This window comes from Ochotona princeps, chromosome 6 (genome assembly GCF_030435755.1).
Source record: "Ochotona princeps isolate mOchPri1 chromosome 6, mOchPri1.hap1, whole genome shotgun sequence".
Taxonomy (NCBI): domain Eukaryota; kingdom Metazoa; phylum Chordata; class Mammalia; order Lagomorpha; family Ochotonidae; genus Ochotona; species Ochotona princeps.
In genome coordinates this window covers 44,207,253-44,223,033 of record NC_080837.1, presented here as the reverse complement: position 1 = coordinate 44,223,033, position 15,781 = coordinate 44,207,253, and the positions used below count along the sequence as shown (strand labels likewise).

The 15,781-nt window shown below is 48.2% G+C and overlaps 2 protein-coding genes across 3 annotated transcripts in view; one reads left to right on the top strand and one right to left on the bottom strand.

Moving 5' to 3' along the window:
- Positions 1–1,165: 1,165 nt before the first annotated feature.
- Positions 1,166–6,215, bottom strand: EMC4 (ER membrane protein complex subunit 4). 2 transcript variants are annotated; one of them, XM_058666121.1, is made up of 5 exons: positions 6,011–6,206; positions 5,658–5,772; positions 1,826–1,979; positions 1,412–1,572; positions 1,166–1,222 (listed from the first exon to the last, which is right to left on the bottom strand). In XM_058666121.1, the coding sequence occupies exons 1-5, from the start codon at positions 6,094–6,096 to the stop codon at positions 1,187–1,189; spliced, it is 552 nt and encodes a 183-aa protein (XP_058522104.1). In that variant the 5' UTR covers positions 6,097–6,206; the 3' UTR covers positions 1,166–1,186. The 2 variants fall into 2 exon arrangements, with proteins under 2 accessions (XP_058522104.1, XP_058522105.1); XM_058666122.1 differs by lacking the exon at positions 1,166–1,222 and having other exon boundaries at positions 1,422–1,572; positions 1,826–1,909; positions 5,644–5,772; positions 6,011–6,215.
- Positions 6,216–13,187: 6,972 nt separating this feature from the next.
- The window catches only part of KATNBL1 (katanin regulatory subunit B1 like 1), a 38,765-nt gene continuing 36,171 nt past the window's right edge, over positions 13,188–15,781 (top strand). Inside the window, exon 1 of the mRNA XM_058666120.1 lies at positions 13,188–13,462. The gene's annotated coding sequence lies outside the window, so the exon portion shown is untranslated. The remainder of the gene's footprint in view (positions 13,463–15,781) is intronic.

Genomic DNA, 15,781 nt, shown 5'->3' with positions numbered 1-15,781 from the left:
GGTAGAAACATTGTTTAGGACTGATTGCAAAACACCATTGCTAAGCTGTGTACAGCAGCCGCAGGGGATCAGGGCTCCCTAGGACCTCAGATCTTACAGATCACCACGGCCAAGGTCAGCCTGACCAGGAATTGCCCAGCATTTACACACACACCCCGGCCAGAGGACAAGTGTGAGCATAAATAAGGCTAGTTTTAGAACAGCTATTCATGGTTGGAACTCTGTATTTTAAAGGGATAAGGGAATCAGTGGCTGTTAAGATAGCCACTACTTCAACCCCTAAAACACAAAATCACTGTTACATGGAAAAAAGGTTATTAGGCCAGACTTACCCTCATCTCTGTCTAGAGCATTTCATGATTGCGTTGCTTATGTTGTCTGTGAAGTGTCTCGTATCCTAATCACTGCAAATAAAGCAATACTGAAAACTCAGAATGCACCTTAGGGGGAGGGACTTTGTGTTGCAACAGGGAAGAGGAAAAAGACCTTCTGCCTTTGGAGTAAGATCCAGCTTGTGCGTCTTTCTGACGACTTTACCAGGGCAGGCTATGGTGTCTCCACCCTCCTGCTGGCCCTCTGCCTCCCGCAGCTACTTAAAAGCCGAAGGAGGAGCTGCAGCATCTGCTCCATGGGTGCCAGTTCCCTCTCGGCAGGCAGGTCACCGCTCTGTACCTTCCATTGCCTCAGGCTTCTGTGGTCCCTGGATCTCCCAAAGCCTCATTCCCCCCTAAACATGTTAAAATCCCTTATTGTGGGTGTGAAAATAACAGTTACACTGTAAGCATATTGACATGCTTTTTGTCTGGTTTATTTTCCTTTTCATCATGTATTATCTGAATTGAGCATTAGTTTCTTCCACGTGTCTCCAACAGAATTTTTATATCCCAGCTTGTGTTCAATAGAAGTGAAATATTAAGGTAAATAAAGTTGTGCAACATTTTTAAAAGCATTGTTCTCAAACATTTAATTTATTGAAAGGAGATGCTGCTGTAGCTATTGATTTAGCAGCAACTGTTCTTTTGTTTACATAGAATTCTGGTCATTTTGTTTTGCTCTGTACTGGAAACATAAATAAAGTTTTCTACGTTATTTTCAGTCAGGGGTTGTGGTAGTTTCTTTGTGACGGCAGCAGAATGCACACTGTCCTTGCAGGAGCTGCCTGCTCTCCGGGCGTTTCTCACTCAGTTCATAACAGTAATCCTCCGCCACTGAACTCCATTCTCTGAAAGAAGAAGTAGTACACAGGTGAAGATAGATGGCTCTAACAACTTCCAGAATCATTGAAGGTTCGTGGCCAATTCCTTAAGACTCTTAAGAAATAAATTCTAACTCCTCCTTACCATCAAATGGATATGCTGTTGTCTGTATTCACATTACAACAGTCCGATATACATCCTTTCTTGTGCCTTACCTCAGGGGGTTCAATGAAGGCTAGCCAATCTGATGCATGCGTAGGCAGTAATCCCATAGACTGGCACTTGTAAACTGCCAATGCCAAACCCATCAGGTTCCCGATAAGATAGACCAAGCCCTGTAGAAATTTCTGGCTTGAACTTTCTAGCATCTTGAAAGCTGTTGGGATAACAGAAAGTGTCAAAACCAAAGTAACTTTTTCTCCAGTTTGAATCAAGCCAACCATATCTTAAAACAATACAGACCACAGTAAACGGCCACTGAAGGTGAGCAGAACATCACGCTGAGACTATTTTCCCATCCATGCCACCAGTGTCACCACCGCCCGGCACACTCTGACCAGGATCTGTACCCAAGGACTACTTTTAATTCTTAAAACGTAAGGAAGGATCATTATCTCAAGAATACTTACTGGCTGAAATAGCCATGAGTGCCTGAATGGGTCGCCAGGCCATCATACACACCATCATGGTGGGGAAGATGGAGATGGTACTGCCTGCCATGTACATGATGAAGAGGTTCATGGGGATCTGTTTCAGGGGACCCAAAGCAATGTCCCAGCAGCGCTGAAAGAAAATAGGTCATTTTAACTTCTGATCAAGTTACTGTATCATTGGTATTAAATGAATGGCATTCATAATTCCTTGCTGTGACAGCTGCCTCCTCAGCCCCCCACCTGAGGCCTTTGGAAGCTCTGTCTTCTGGAGACACGGCACTATCCTCACCATCTCGGAGGCTTTGCCTGGTAAGTTTCTGTATATTGTTCTGATTTTGGCTAAAGGAAAAATTTCCCTGTTTTGTCTTACACTTCCGCATTTATCACTATCTCAGCTTCATTTGAAAAAAAAACTTCACAGAATGGGAAATTAGCATACAGTAACACAACAAGGACACAAGACACAGAATATATGACTAATATTAACAAATGTAACTATGAATATAAAGACATCGCACCCAACAACTGCAGAATTCATTTTTTTTTTAAACATGCAGGATACTTCCAAAAACTAACCACCTGCTAAGTCTTGGAGAAAATGCCAATAAATTGCACAAGCTCAGATTACACAAAGCATGATCTTTGTTTACAATGCAATTAAGCAACAAATCAATAACAAAAACATAACTACAAAATTCCCACATTTGGAAATTAAAATGTACTTTATTATTCAAAGATATTGCAATGGAAATTAATACTGTTATCTAATAAAATACCACACATTGTGAGACACAGACCTTTGAGAAATGTGTATTCTTACAAAGTATGCCTTAAATTTTTAAGATTTTTTTTTTTTTTGGAAAGGCAGATATGCAGAGAAAAAGATCTTCTGTTCACTGGTTCCCTCCTCAGGTGGCTGCAGCACTTGGAGCTGAGCCGATCCAAAGCCAGGAACCAGGAGCTTCTGCATCTCCCACGTGGGTGCAGGGTTCCAAAGCTTTGGGCTGTCCTTCACTGCTTTCTCAGGCCACAAGCAGGGAGTTAGATGGGAAGTGGAGCAGCCAGGACATGATCAGAGCTCATATGGCAAGGATTTAGCCACCAGGCTGCACTAGCCACCCAAAAATAAATTTTTTTAAGAAGATTGGGGACGATCCAGGCGGGGGCCCAAGCAGCTTGGCCCCGGGCCGCCATGCGGCCCGGGTGCGAGGGTCCCTGCCACGATTCCAGCCTAACACAGCCAAGCTTTCCACCACCTGCGCAGCGGAAAACTGGACAAGGGGAAACCCTAAGACGGACTATGTCAATCAGTGGACTCTGCACCAGCCTCATCATACCTGGACTGTTGCTGATGATATGTTGGAGCTTCTAATTGATCGAGGTGACGCTCTGCTGGCTCTGCCTACAAACCTGAGAGGGCCTCCCTAAGAGGCCGTTGAACTGGACAAGTGGGATGCTGGACTCTGTATGGTGTAAACTTTTAATTAGGGAATCTCAACGGAACTTGAGCTGTGGTTATGCATCAAGGTGAAGGAATTCATGATGGGGGAAGGGTTTGGGGTGAAGGGGGGGGAAATCCCAGTACCTATGAAATTGTGTCATGTAATGCAGTGTAATTAATGAATAAATGAATATTAAAGAAAAAAAAAAAAAAGAAGATTGGGGCCCAGTGTGATAGCCTAGTGGTAAGTCCTCACCTTGCATGTGCAGGTTCCTATCCTAGCTGCTCCACTTCTCTTCCAGCTCCCTGCTTGTGGCCTGGGAAAGCCTTGGGAACCTCTCCGTGTGGGAGACCCAGAAAAGGTCCTGGCTTTGGATCAGCTCAGCTCCAGCTATTGTGATCACTTGGAGAATGAATCAGCAAATGGAAGCTCTTTCTTTCTATAAATCTGCCTTTCCAATAAAATAAGTACATTTTCTAAAAAGTTTAAGAAATGGGTAAATATCTAGGAAAAATGGCATCAAGGTGGCAAAAGAAATTAGAAAACTTAAATCTTACAACTCAAACAATCTATATTAAAACTCAAAAAGCTTTTCTTGGTAAATGTAAAACATTTAAGGCAAAAATAAAGCTATTCTTACATAAATTCTTCTGGAAAATAAAAACAAGCATCCAGCCACTGATAGGAAGGGAAATTGTATATGTCAATTATCATAAATCCAGTTCTTCAACTGCATGGGTGTTAGGGAGCAGTAGCTTAAGCTGCTGCTTCAAACATAGGGGAGTGCTGACTCAAGTCTCAGCTTCTCTGCTAATGCACCCAGGAACGCAGCATACAACAGCCCATCGATTGGGGTCCCTCCTGCCCACATGGAAATGTGGGAGAACTCTGGGCTCCCAGCTTTGGCCTGCTATGGCTCAAGCTACTGCAGGCATTTTGGAAGTTAGCTGGCAATTCTGTAAGCAATCCTATTCTCACTCTGCCTTTCAAATAATCTTAAATAAAGGTACATCTTACATGTCTAAAATCCTGGAAAGCTGCCTCCTGTGATGTAGGCATCCCACATGGGCACTGCTTCATATACCAGCTGTTCTACTTCCCATCTAGCTACCCATTAATGGCCTGGGAAAAGCAGTGGAAGATGGTCCAAGTGTTTGGGACCCTGCCACCCAAGTGGGAGATCTGAATGAGGATAGCCCAGCCTTGGCCATTCCAACCATCTGGGGAGTGAACCAGCAGATGGACAGTCTCTCTCCTTCTCTCTCTGTAGCTCTTGAATTATTAAAATAAATAAAAAATAATGCAGATGGCAACAGTATGTATTATTTTCACATCATGTATGAATAATGATGGAGAAATAGAGAGAAGGGAAACAGCACACACCATAAGGTCAGGCTGCGCTGCCATTTGAGAGAACTAAAGGAGATGAGCACATCATGTCAGGAAGGTATCTGAGGGAGAATTCCAGGAACAGCAAATGCTAAAGACCCAGGAAAGCCTGGAGCTTGCCTGGCCTCCTGCACACACAGCAAGGAGGCCTCGGTGATTACAATGGAGTCAACCAAGAGACTAGGTCAAGCCTGACTAGGACAACATGATTGAAGGAAAAAAAAAAAACTACAAATTTTATGCTGAATGGATGGGAAGCTAGGGTGCAAGGTGGAAGGAGCAAGACCAGATAAAAATGTGCAAGTGGAGAAACAATCTCTGCGGAGTGAAAGGTTCTCTGAAGACAGTGACGCTGCCACGGGCCACGTGGTCATAGCTCATCCGATGGCATCCGTTCAATAAGTGCTTCTCAACTGGCTTCCCAGGAGACACTCGGTAAACCTGAAAACTGTCACAGTGTCACAGGCAGAGAGGGGCACTATCTGCATCTAATAGAGCCCCGGGGTGTGGCTCAACACAGCCCCCCACGGCACACGAGTACTCAGCCAACAGTGAGGCTGAGGTTCAGAAACCGTGCCTTCATAGGATGCACGCCATCTCGGCAATGTACACAGTTGAGCTGCAGAAATCCGGACGGTGCCTCCGATCTGGACGACAAGTGGAGGCGGCGGGACGTTGAAAACAAAGCCAACAACAATCTGACAGTTCGGATGAAATGGTGTAAAAAAGGAGGACAGTACAAGAGGATGAGAAACTGAAGAAACAAAATCATGTTCAACACCACCTTCTCAGCCCTTGCGTTCTAAACATCTCTTACTTCCCCAGAGCTGTGGTGCGGGCATTCATGAGGACACGAATCCCAAGCAAGCCAGTTTACTAACGTTCAGGATAAGGGCTGCTCTCTGGAGTCACATGCCCCGGGAGGGGAAGACAGGTCCACCTGCCCAAGGACCACTGCAACGCCTAATACCCTGTACCTTCTCCACCAGGATCCGGTCTGTCTCCTGCACGCTGGTATCCGGCACTTGCTTGTCCAAGTAACCGACTGGGTACAGGTTGTCTCCCTGGCCACTACCCCGGTCACTGCGGCCCCTAAAAGATAAGCCCAAAGAATTAAGGCTGCAACCTCCCACGCTTACATCCCGTCGTCTTCTGTTCTGCCGATCACTGGAATGGAAAACTCTGAGATGCGTGGATACAGGTGAGATCAAGGCTTCAGTCCCTTGCTCATCACCAGGGCCTGCAGCACAAAGAGGCTGCACCGTCCCCCCTTCCTAAGGGCGCAGGGGCCACTGCTCGCCCTGTCCGGCATCCCTCCTGCATCCCTCACCTGCTGCCTCCTCCAGGCCCGCTCAGCTCAATGGCCCACTTGAAGCGCCGGCCTCGGTTCGCCACCAGGCTTCCTTGGGCCGTCATGACAGCGATCGCTCAGTAAAGCCTGGAAGCGTCCCTCCCTGGACCGTTCACCGGCCGCTGGCCCACAGGCGTCCCTGACTTCACGGCCTCGCTCGGCAATGCCACTTCCGGCGCGAGAGTTTAGACGTCACTTCCGCCGCGGGAATAGGCGGCCCGCGCGGATTGCAGGTGGAGCGCGGGAAGCTGGGACGGACTTCTGCAAAGTTTTGCAAAGTTCTGCAAAGTTTAGCGCGTCTGAAAAGCTACTCCTGCGCGCTCCCACCTTTTTGAGGTGGCTTGTTTTGTGTTCCCTGACCCGAGGGCGGAAGGGGAAAGTCCGTCCTCAGGGCTAAAATGCTTCACCTCCTCGCTCCCTGGGAGAAGAGATTGAAACCCTCCAAGTGAAATCCTGGCTGCGCCACGGATGCTGTGACCCCGAGCGGGCAGTGTGGCCGCTCCCTGGGAGTCGGTGTCCGCCTTGAGTGGCCGCTGGATGGTGTTAGCCAGCCCCGTGCTGCGCCAAGCTCAGGTGGCCAGCCCAGCCCTGGAAATGTTCCGAGAGCCTGCTTGTGAATCTGCCTCCGCTGTCTACTAACTGGCTGACCGTGGGCAGGTTAAAAACATTGTTTTAACTAGATAGGTAAAAGGGGAATACCCACCACTTGCCTGATGTGGTGGTGGTGGTGGTGGTGGTGGAGGTGGGTGGTTGTCACTGAAAGATCAGCTCATTGTGTGTGGAGATTGGGTTTTGTACTTCTTTGTAGACCTGGGTTATATTTTGGACGTTTATGTGCATTTGTTTGTTTGTTTGTTTGTTTGTTACGTTTTATGACATAGTTTCATAGTCTCTGGGGTTCCCCCAATCCCTCCCCCTGCTCTCCTCCATGGTGGAATGCTTCACCTTGTTGCAGTGTTACAGTTCAGATCAAGTCATGATTCTTCCATTGCAAGCATGTACCATGGGTAGAGTCCAGCCTCCCATTGTCCAGATAGATCCAGCAGATTCTTGGGGTGACCATCTCTGGTCTGAAAGCAAAGCTGACTGAGTATTATCCCGTCCAATGTAAAGCCACAACATAGCGTTAACAACAATTTACATCATTAAGGGGTTAATTGCCATGGTTTTGAGTGACCGATATGTTAGACAATGCAAGTTCTTAACCCCAACCTGTGACTACTTCATTGACAATTCAATTTTTACTTTATACACATCCGGCTGCTATACACCTTAAGGTGGTTATAGGGTACTGTTTCAGCTGTCTCAGGCCTGTTTTCATTTTATATTTAACAGCTTGTAGTATTGAAGCATGATTTAACTGAACTTGGCGTGTTTTAGGGTAGCCCAAACAGGCTTATAACTCTTAACAAGGCATTTGTTAATAAAGGTGCAGAATAGTTTTAGGAGGGGTGTGCAGAGAAGTCTTCACCTCCCAGTGAGGGTGACTCATCTTTGTGACCTGCCTGGTTAGGTCTATGTGAGTCCCAACTGACCTATCCCTGTCTGCTCTAAGCTTTCTTTATTGATCTCTATCTAATCTGATTTTTTGTTTTTGAGGGGGAGGGGGGCCTCCAGAGCAACCCTGATAGCCGTTGCAAGAGAGGGTGGGGATCCAAAGTTGGAACTAAGTAAGGACCAGAGAAAGCTCCTCTCCTGGGATCGGAAGGAGGTTTCTTTTGTTTTTGAGGACCGCTCAGGACTCCCAGCTGTTATTCCGATGTCTTGAGATCCTGTGAGGAAGGATCCGGGCTTCTTCCATCCCATGTGGGAGATCTGAGGGAATGGATGAGCTCAGAGTTCTCGGCCTGCGAGGGCACTCCAATTCCCCGTGGTCTCCTTGGCTGTTGGGACACAGTCGTTGGTGTCCCGTTTACGTTCATTCTTGACCTGTCTCTTTTTTTATAACTAATGTTGTGATGAGCACCCTCTTTTGTCCCCCCCAAGTATAGTCTTCAAAATAGTACTTTTCACCTTGCGTTATGCCTACTTTAAAAGTTCGTAGGAAAATTAAATTGCAGGATAGTGAGCATTTTTCGATGAGCTTCTGGAGGCTGCTGCACTACCCAGGGCAGAAGACTAAAAGATCGTTAGAAATAATAGACCCTTTATCGCATGGCATTTCAAATGGAAATAAAACTTCAGAGGATTAAGTATTTGCACAAATTGTGTATTTCAAAGAAAGCAAAACCAAATATAAGGTTTTGTTTTCCTGTCAATCTAGGAAAGTGGGATTCATTCTAGTCCTAATTCCAAATGATCTGGGAAGTCTTAATTTCTTCATCCGTAGAAGCAGACACTGACAGATTATTTCTAAGAGAGTAACAGTTCTAAAATGTATTATGGATTTTAAAACTTGCATATGTTTCTGTGTACATGCACGTATACTCAGAAAAAAATACAGAAAAGGGAAAGTAATGAGATATTGGATCATCTGTTTGATTTTTAAATAATTTACTTATTTAGAGAAGTTACCTAGAGAGAGGGAGAAGAGTCTTCCCCCCACCGGTTCACTCACATGGCCACAGTTGCTGGGCCTGGGCCAGGCCGGAGCCAGGAGCCTCTTCCGTGTTTCCCAGGTGGGTGGCAGCCTAGGCAGGTGGGCCGGCTGCTGCTGCTTTTTATCCAGGCCGTTATCAGGGAGCCGGATCAGAAGTGGGGCAGTCTGGACACCAATGCCCCTATGGGCTGCCAGTGTCTCGGGTGGGGGCTTTTCCTGCTGTGTCATTAGGCCGGCCTCAGATCGTTGTTTCAAATTGTACTTTCCTATGTTTTCTGAATTGTGCCAGTTCTACATTTGTTTTTAGAAAAATGTTGGTATTACTAATTATTTTAATCCTAGAAGTCTAGTGTTTTGTTGTTGTGAATACACAGGAGGATCAACTCATGAGCATTTTTTTAAAAAGATTTATTTATTTTTATTGGAAAGTCAGATATACAGAGAGGAGGAGAGACAGAGGAAGATCTTCTATCTCTTGATTCACTCCCCAAGTGACCGCAATGGCCAGAGTTGAGCCAGTCCAAAGCCAGGAGCCTGGAACCTCTTCCAGGTCTCCCACGCAGGTGCAGGGTCCCAAAGCTTTGGGTTGTCCTCGACTGCGTTCCCAGGTCACAAGCAGGGAGCTGGATGGGAAGCGGGGCTGCTGGGATTAGAACCGGCAGCCGCAAGGGATACTTTATTCGTTAGGCTACCACACCGGCCCCTCATGTAGCTGCCTGGATGACTCCAGAGAGCCTGATTGATTCGCTAAGGCTGGGATGTGGGCACTGTTACTTCTTATGGTTCTCCAGATGGTTCAACCGTGTGGCAAGAACTGAGAACTACTAAAACCTGTTCATTGCAAAAGAACAAGATTATATGTCTGTCTCTACCTATGTGTTACAAAGTGAAATGAAAGGGCCCAGCATAATGGCTCAGAGGCTAAACCCTCACCTTGCAAGCGCTGAGACCACATGGGCGCCGGCTCGTGTCCCATGACATGAAGTGTAGGGTGGTTCTGCAATAAGTTGGCTCTCTAGTAACACCACTCTTTCTTAGCAGTTATCTTTCCTTCATTCAGGGAACTGTTGTGCAATTTACGTTTTAACAAGTTCTCATTACAGCACGCTTCCCTCCACCTCTTGCTTAGGAAACTGGGAGGATTGCCATTCCCACAGGTCCCATTAAAGGCTAAGCACGGCAATCACGCATGAGTCATAATGGCACATTACTGCAGCCAGCAGGTCCCCAAGTGTGCTCTCCCTGGATTCCTCTGGCTTTCTGGAAAGTACACTCAAATGTCTCCGCATCAAAAACCTGGAGGATGGATCCAGGTCCCTTGGGTTTGGGGTGTTTGTTTGTTTATTTGTTTAGCCTATGTGTCAGGTTTTTTTTTTAAAAGATTTATTCAGTTTATTACAAAGTCAGATATACAAAGAGGAGGAAAGACAGAGAGGAAGATCTTCTGTCTGATGATTCACTCCCCAAGTGAGCGCAACGGCCGGTGCTGCACCGATCCGAAGCCGGGAACCTGGAACCTCTTCCGGGTCTCCCACGCGGGTGCAGGGTCCCAAAGCTTTGGGCCGTCCTCGACTGCTTTCCCAGGCCACAAGCAGGGAGCTGGATGGGAAGTGGAACTGCCGGGATTAGAACCGGCACCCATATGGGATCCTGGGGCATTCAAGGCGAGGACTTTAGCTGCTAGGCTCCGCCGCCGGGCCCTGTGTGTCGGTTTTGAAGAGCTTGGTCAGTTTGGTCAGTTTGGGTATAAACCATTGTTTTATAACTTGTGGCTTTTGGAGAATTGTGTCAACGCGGGATCTGTTTCCTGTTCCTGCTCCTCCACCTCTGATGTTGAAACCTTAGTACGTTATAGTGTGTGCAGGTAATTAGGGGTGGATGAGCTCATGAGGGTGGGGCCGTCCTGATATAATTAGGGCCCCTGTAAGAAGGCACACCAGAGAGGGCTCTCCCACCTTCACCCCCACCCTGTAAGAATGCAGTGAGCCAGAGGCCATGGGGAGGCCAGGAAGGGAGCCCCAGGCAGGGAACCAAACCAGCCTGTAACTTGCCAGCCTCCTCAGCCATAGGCAACTGAGCGTTCTGTTATGGCAGCACAACCACATTAATAAAAGGATGAAGTGGAATTCAGAAGAGTTGAAAGAAGACAAGATGTACCTTTTAGTACATGTAAGAAAGTCATCTTTTAAAACATACATAAAGGGCCCGGTGTGGTAGCCTTGTGGCTAAAGTCTTCACCTTGCACATGCCAGAGTCCATATGTGTGCAAATTCTAATCCCGCTTCCCACTTCCCATCCAGCTCCCTGCTTGTGGCCTGGGAAAGCAGCAGAGGATGGCCCAAAGTCTTGGCACCCTGCACCCGCGTGGGAGACCTGGTGGAGGCTCAGCTCTGGCCAGTGTGGCAGCCTGGGGAGTAAATCAACAGATGGAAGATCTTCCTCTCTGTCTCTGTATATCTGACTTTCCAATATAAAATAAAGTCTTTTAAATAATAATAAATAAAACACACATAAGTGGAAATTTGCCTATGACGTAAATAGGAACATTTACAGTCCACTCACTCCTTTTCTCTTAATCTATCCTGGATGTCTTCGATGTGTCCTGAAGAGTTACCTCTGTTCTACAGTCACAAAGAACACATGGCATGGATGTGGGGTAGTTCAGTTCATCAGATCCCACTTGATGGGCATTTGACTGCTTCCTGTTCTTTACCTTGTCCAAAAAATCCCGTTAGGTTTGATGCTTGCCAGCAGTTCTGTAGAACCATACAATTAGAATCGTTTACTAGATAGTTTATACATCTAAAATGCTGATAGGTCCAAATACGCCTTCCAAAATAGTACCAGTTTACATTTCTTAAGGGTTTGTGAATTGGATTATTTCTAGAGTGTTGTAAATTGTTTTAATAGTGTCCCCTCTATGAACTTCATATCCACTTGGAGCTTCTGTATCTAACCTTATTTGGGAGTGGGATCTTTGCATATCTGTTGGTGAAGGTGAGGTCATAGTGAATTATAGTCTGTGCAGTGACTAGCATCTTACAGGAGAGAAGTCCTACTGACCCAGAGGGAGGAGTGCCATTTAACAGTGAGGTTCAGAGATTGGCATGATGAAGCTTACAAAGCAAGGGGGCCAGGAAAATGCCAGGAACGGTTAATTCCAGGGCCTTCAGAGCATTACTGATGCATTCCGATTGCACGGTTAGCCTCCAGAACTGTGCAGGTGTTGTAGATTTCTGTTTGTTGGTTAAACCACCCAATTTGTTGTGTTTTGTTATGGCAAACATAGTAAATGAATATGAATGCAAGTCTCATCCTAACAGAGACTCCATTCATGTGTACTAAGTTACCTACTTAGAAAGTGCAGTTAAGGGGCTGGCATAGTGGCATAGAGGGTTATGCCTCAACTGTAACATGGGCATGCTATATGAGCGCTGAGTCCCAGCTGCTCCCCACTAATGAGGCTGGGAAAGCAGATGACCCACGTACATGGGCCCTGCCACCCGTGGGGGAGAGCTGGATGGGGTTCCAGGTCCCAGCTTCTGCCTGGCCAGCCCTAGCTACTGCAGGCATTTGGAAAGTGAACCAGCTGCTGGAAAATCTCTCTCTCTCTCTCTTTCTCCCTCTCTGTAGCTCTGCCATTCAAATAAATGGATTTCAAATAAAGTATCCATATGGGCACCGGTTCTAATCCCGGCAGCTCCACTTCACATCCAGCTCTCTGCTTGTGGTCTGGGACAGCAATCGAGGACGGCCCAAAGCCTTGGGACCCTGCACCCAAGTGTGGGAGACCTGGAGGAGGTTCCTGGTTCCTGGCTTTGGATCGGTGCAGCACCAGCTGTTACAGTCACTTGGAGAGTGAATTATCGGACAGAAGATCTTCCCCTCTGTCTCTCCTCCTCCCTGTATATCTGACTTTACAATAAAAATAAATAAATCTTAGAAGCAGCAGCAGCTCCTGGCTTCAGATCCTCCCAGTCCTGACAGTTCCAATTATTGGGGCCATTTGGGGAGTGAACCAGTGGAGGGAAGATCTCTCCCGTCCGCCCTCCACTGTATCTCTGCCTTTCAAATAAACAAATTTTTTAATTAGGAAAATGCTCAGCATATTTGAATATTTCAAAAGTAGAGGTGTGAAAGGTGATAGATTGTGAGTTCTGGGGGCCTGAGCCGCTGGTCACTGGTGTGAATCTCTGACCTGGGTCTGGGAGATGGTCCTGCTGAGGCTCTAAGCCTAACAAGCTACAGAAGTGAAAACGCGAGCTCTCAGAGGCGACCAGAGACCTTGTAGCTGAGAGGCGGCCGAGGCTGCGAGTCCCAGCGCTCCGTTACTTGTCTTAGCACATCATGCACCTCCTTTGAGGGTCAAGGTGCGTCTGCGCTCTTTCACCCTCCTCTTGCAACCACAACGTTGTTTTGCATAGTGGGTCATCAAGAAATTCCTGTTTATAGTGATGAAGAAACAGCTTGAGAGAAAGTGACTGCACCCATACATACTGAATTTTCGTTTTCTTGAAGAACACACACCTGCTTGACCGCATTCACTCTCAGGAAGCATTTGTTAGACACCCCTTGGGCCGCTGGGATCAGCTCCTAATGCCATTGAAACAGCATTCAGCCGCGCCCTAGAGTTCTCCTGTGCAGCCACCAGGAGGCGCTGTGGGCTTTCGGCCTCGTCCCCCTCCCGCCTGTGCTCCGTGACCCGCGAGAGGGGCGGAGCCAGCGTGGGCGGACCTGCGCGACGCCCCCCGGGGAGCTATCCCGGCGGGCCGCGCGCACGGCGGCGTTTGAATGGCTGTGAGTGGGGCCTGGCCGGGACGCCGAGGGACGCCGAGGGACACCGTGGGCGACGGGGCGCGCGTCGCTCAGCGCCGGGATACCATGAGGCGGAGGTGAGGGGTGGCCGGGCCTTCCGGGGCCTGTGCAGCTCGGCCAAAGGCGCTGGGGTGGGGCTCGAGACCCGGTGGGGTCGCCCGGGGCCGGGGTGGACCGGGCTGGACCTCCGGAGCGGGGCCGGGGTGGGGCTCGAGGCCGGGGTGGGCTGCCCGGGGCCGGGTGGACCCTCGAGGCGGGGCCGGGGTGGGCCGGGTGGACCCTCGGGGCTGACCCGAGGCCGGGGAGGGCCGGGTGGACCCTCGAGGCGGACCCGGGGCCGGGGTGGGCCGGGTGGACCCTCGAGGCGGACCCGGGGCCGGGGTGGGCTGCCCGGGGCCGGGTGGACCCTCGGGGCTGACCCGAGGCCGGGGAGGGCCGGGTGGACCCTCGAGGCGGGGCCGGGGTGGGCCGGGTGGACCCTCGGGGCTGACCCGAGGCCGGGGAGGGCCGGGTGGACCCTCGAGGCGGACCCGGGGCCGGGGTGGGCTGCCCGGGGCCGGGTGGACCGCCGGGGTGGGCCGGGTGGACCCTTGGACCCGGCCGGGTGGACCCTCGGGGCGGCCCCGCTGTCACCTGCTGGCTCCTCTCGGGGTGGAGTCTGCATGTGCGGGCTGGGCAGAGGCCCGGACGGGATGGAGGACGGGCTTTCCGAGAGCCGCCCAGGCCCCGTCGCGGCTTTCGGCATTTCCTCCTTTTCCGATGGCTCCTCGGTTTCCTGACAGCTGAGCTTTTGTCTTGCGACACAAAAGCTTGGCATAGCTGTGCAGGAGTTGGCGATTTGGGCTTGAAAACGTGCTTGTGTTTTCTGAAAAGTTGCTCTGTAACAGAACCCAGGGGGGTTCGGTTTTTTTTTTTTTTTTAACTGTACCCTTTAAGTTGGGTTACATTTGGAGATAATAGAGTTGTTTACTTTTTTTTCCGCTTCGGTGTCTTACAAAGTTCCTTTAAAACAGGGATGTCAGTGTTAGAGCCTTGGCACATTAAAAGGTAGTTGTCAGAAAAATTCTTTTCTTTCACCAGTTTAACTTAAAAAAAAAAACTGAGGAGCGAATCCTCCTGATAATTTAGACCTGTGTGATAAGTGACTTTTTGATTTTCTTCTCGCGTCAGAATTGTCTACGTTGTGGCTTTGGCGGTGATAATAATGGGGATTTATTGTGGACTTGTGAGCTGAGTGGTGTCGGGGAGTTTGGGATAGATACGGTGTTGACGTTTTTTGACAGTGAGGAAGCAGGTGACATAACTAAATAACTTGTTTCGGGTTAAAGTGCTGACATAAAAGTACTTTGAAAAGTTTGTGGAAAGTAAAGATGTGTTTATGTTGGTTCAGTTTTTTTCTTAAAGATTTATTTATTTTATTACAAAGTCAGATATTCAGAGAGGAGGAGAGACAGAGAGGAAGATCTTCCGTCCGATGATTCACTCCCCAAGTGAGCCACAGCAGGCCGATGCGCGCCGGTCCGAAGCCGGGAACCTGGAACCTCTTCCGGGTCTCCCACGCGGGTGCAGGGTCCCAATGCATTGGGCTGTCCTCAACTGCTTTCCCAGGCCACAAGCAAGGAGCTGGATGGGAAGTGGAGCTGCCGGGATTAGAACCGGTGTCCATATGTGATCCCGGGGCGTTCAAGGCAAGGACTTTAGCCGCTAGGCCACGCCGCCAGGCCGGTTCAGTTTTTTTTAAATCCATGCATAGTTGTTTGTTTCTTGTCATGCTACACGTTTTTCATTGACTTTTGAAGATCCCTGGTATAGCTATAATTGGAAACCAGGTAGGCGGACTCCAAACTTTACACTGGCCTGCTGCGTTTTTCATTTGTGGTGCTTTTTTGGCTTACAAAATGCTTCAGTTTGCTCCATTTGTAGATGTGTGTGTGAGTGCTGGATTGCATACACCTGCATTCATTCACTGTCCAACTGAGTTCTTTCTTGCTGACCATACTTCAGTTTGTGCCTGAGTGAAAACCAACTGGAATATTATAAGTGGAAAATATAAGGCTTGTGTGTTTTCAATTTTAACTACTATGTGTTATTTCCTATAAATACAAAGAGTAGAAACCTATCTTTGCTTGTTTAAATAAGCCATTATACATTAGTATTTGATTCTTCAAATGTATTGAGTCGTTATTCTGTTCTTGGCATGATTATATTCAGCTACTAACCCCATGACAAGAAATAAAGATCCAAAAATTACTTCATAAGAAATCAGTAGTTAAGAAATTGATTTACCTAGTGATTAAGACATCCAAAAACTGTTTATTTATGCGTTTTCTATGGGAAAGGCAGATTTACAGAGAGAAGGAGAGATAGAAAGATCTTCCATCCACTGGTTCACTCCC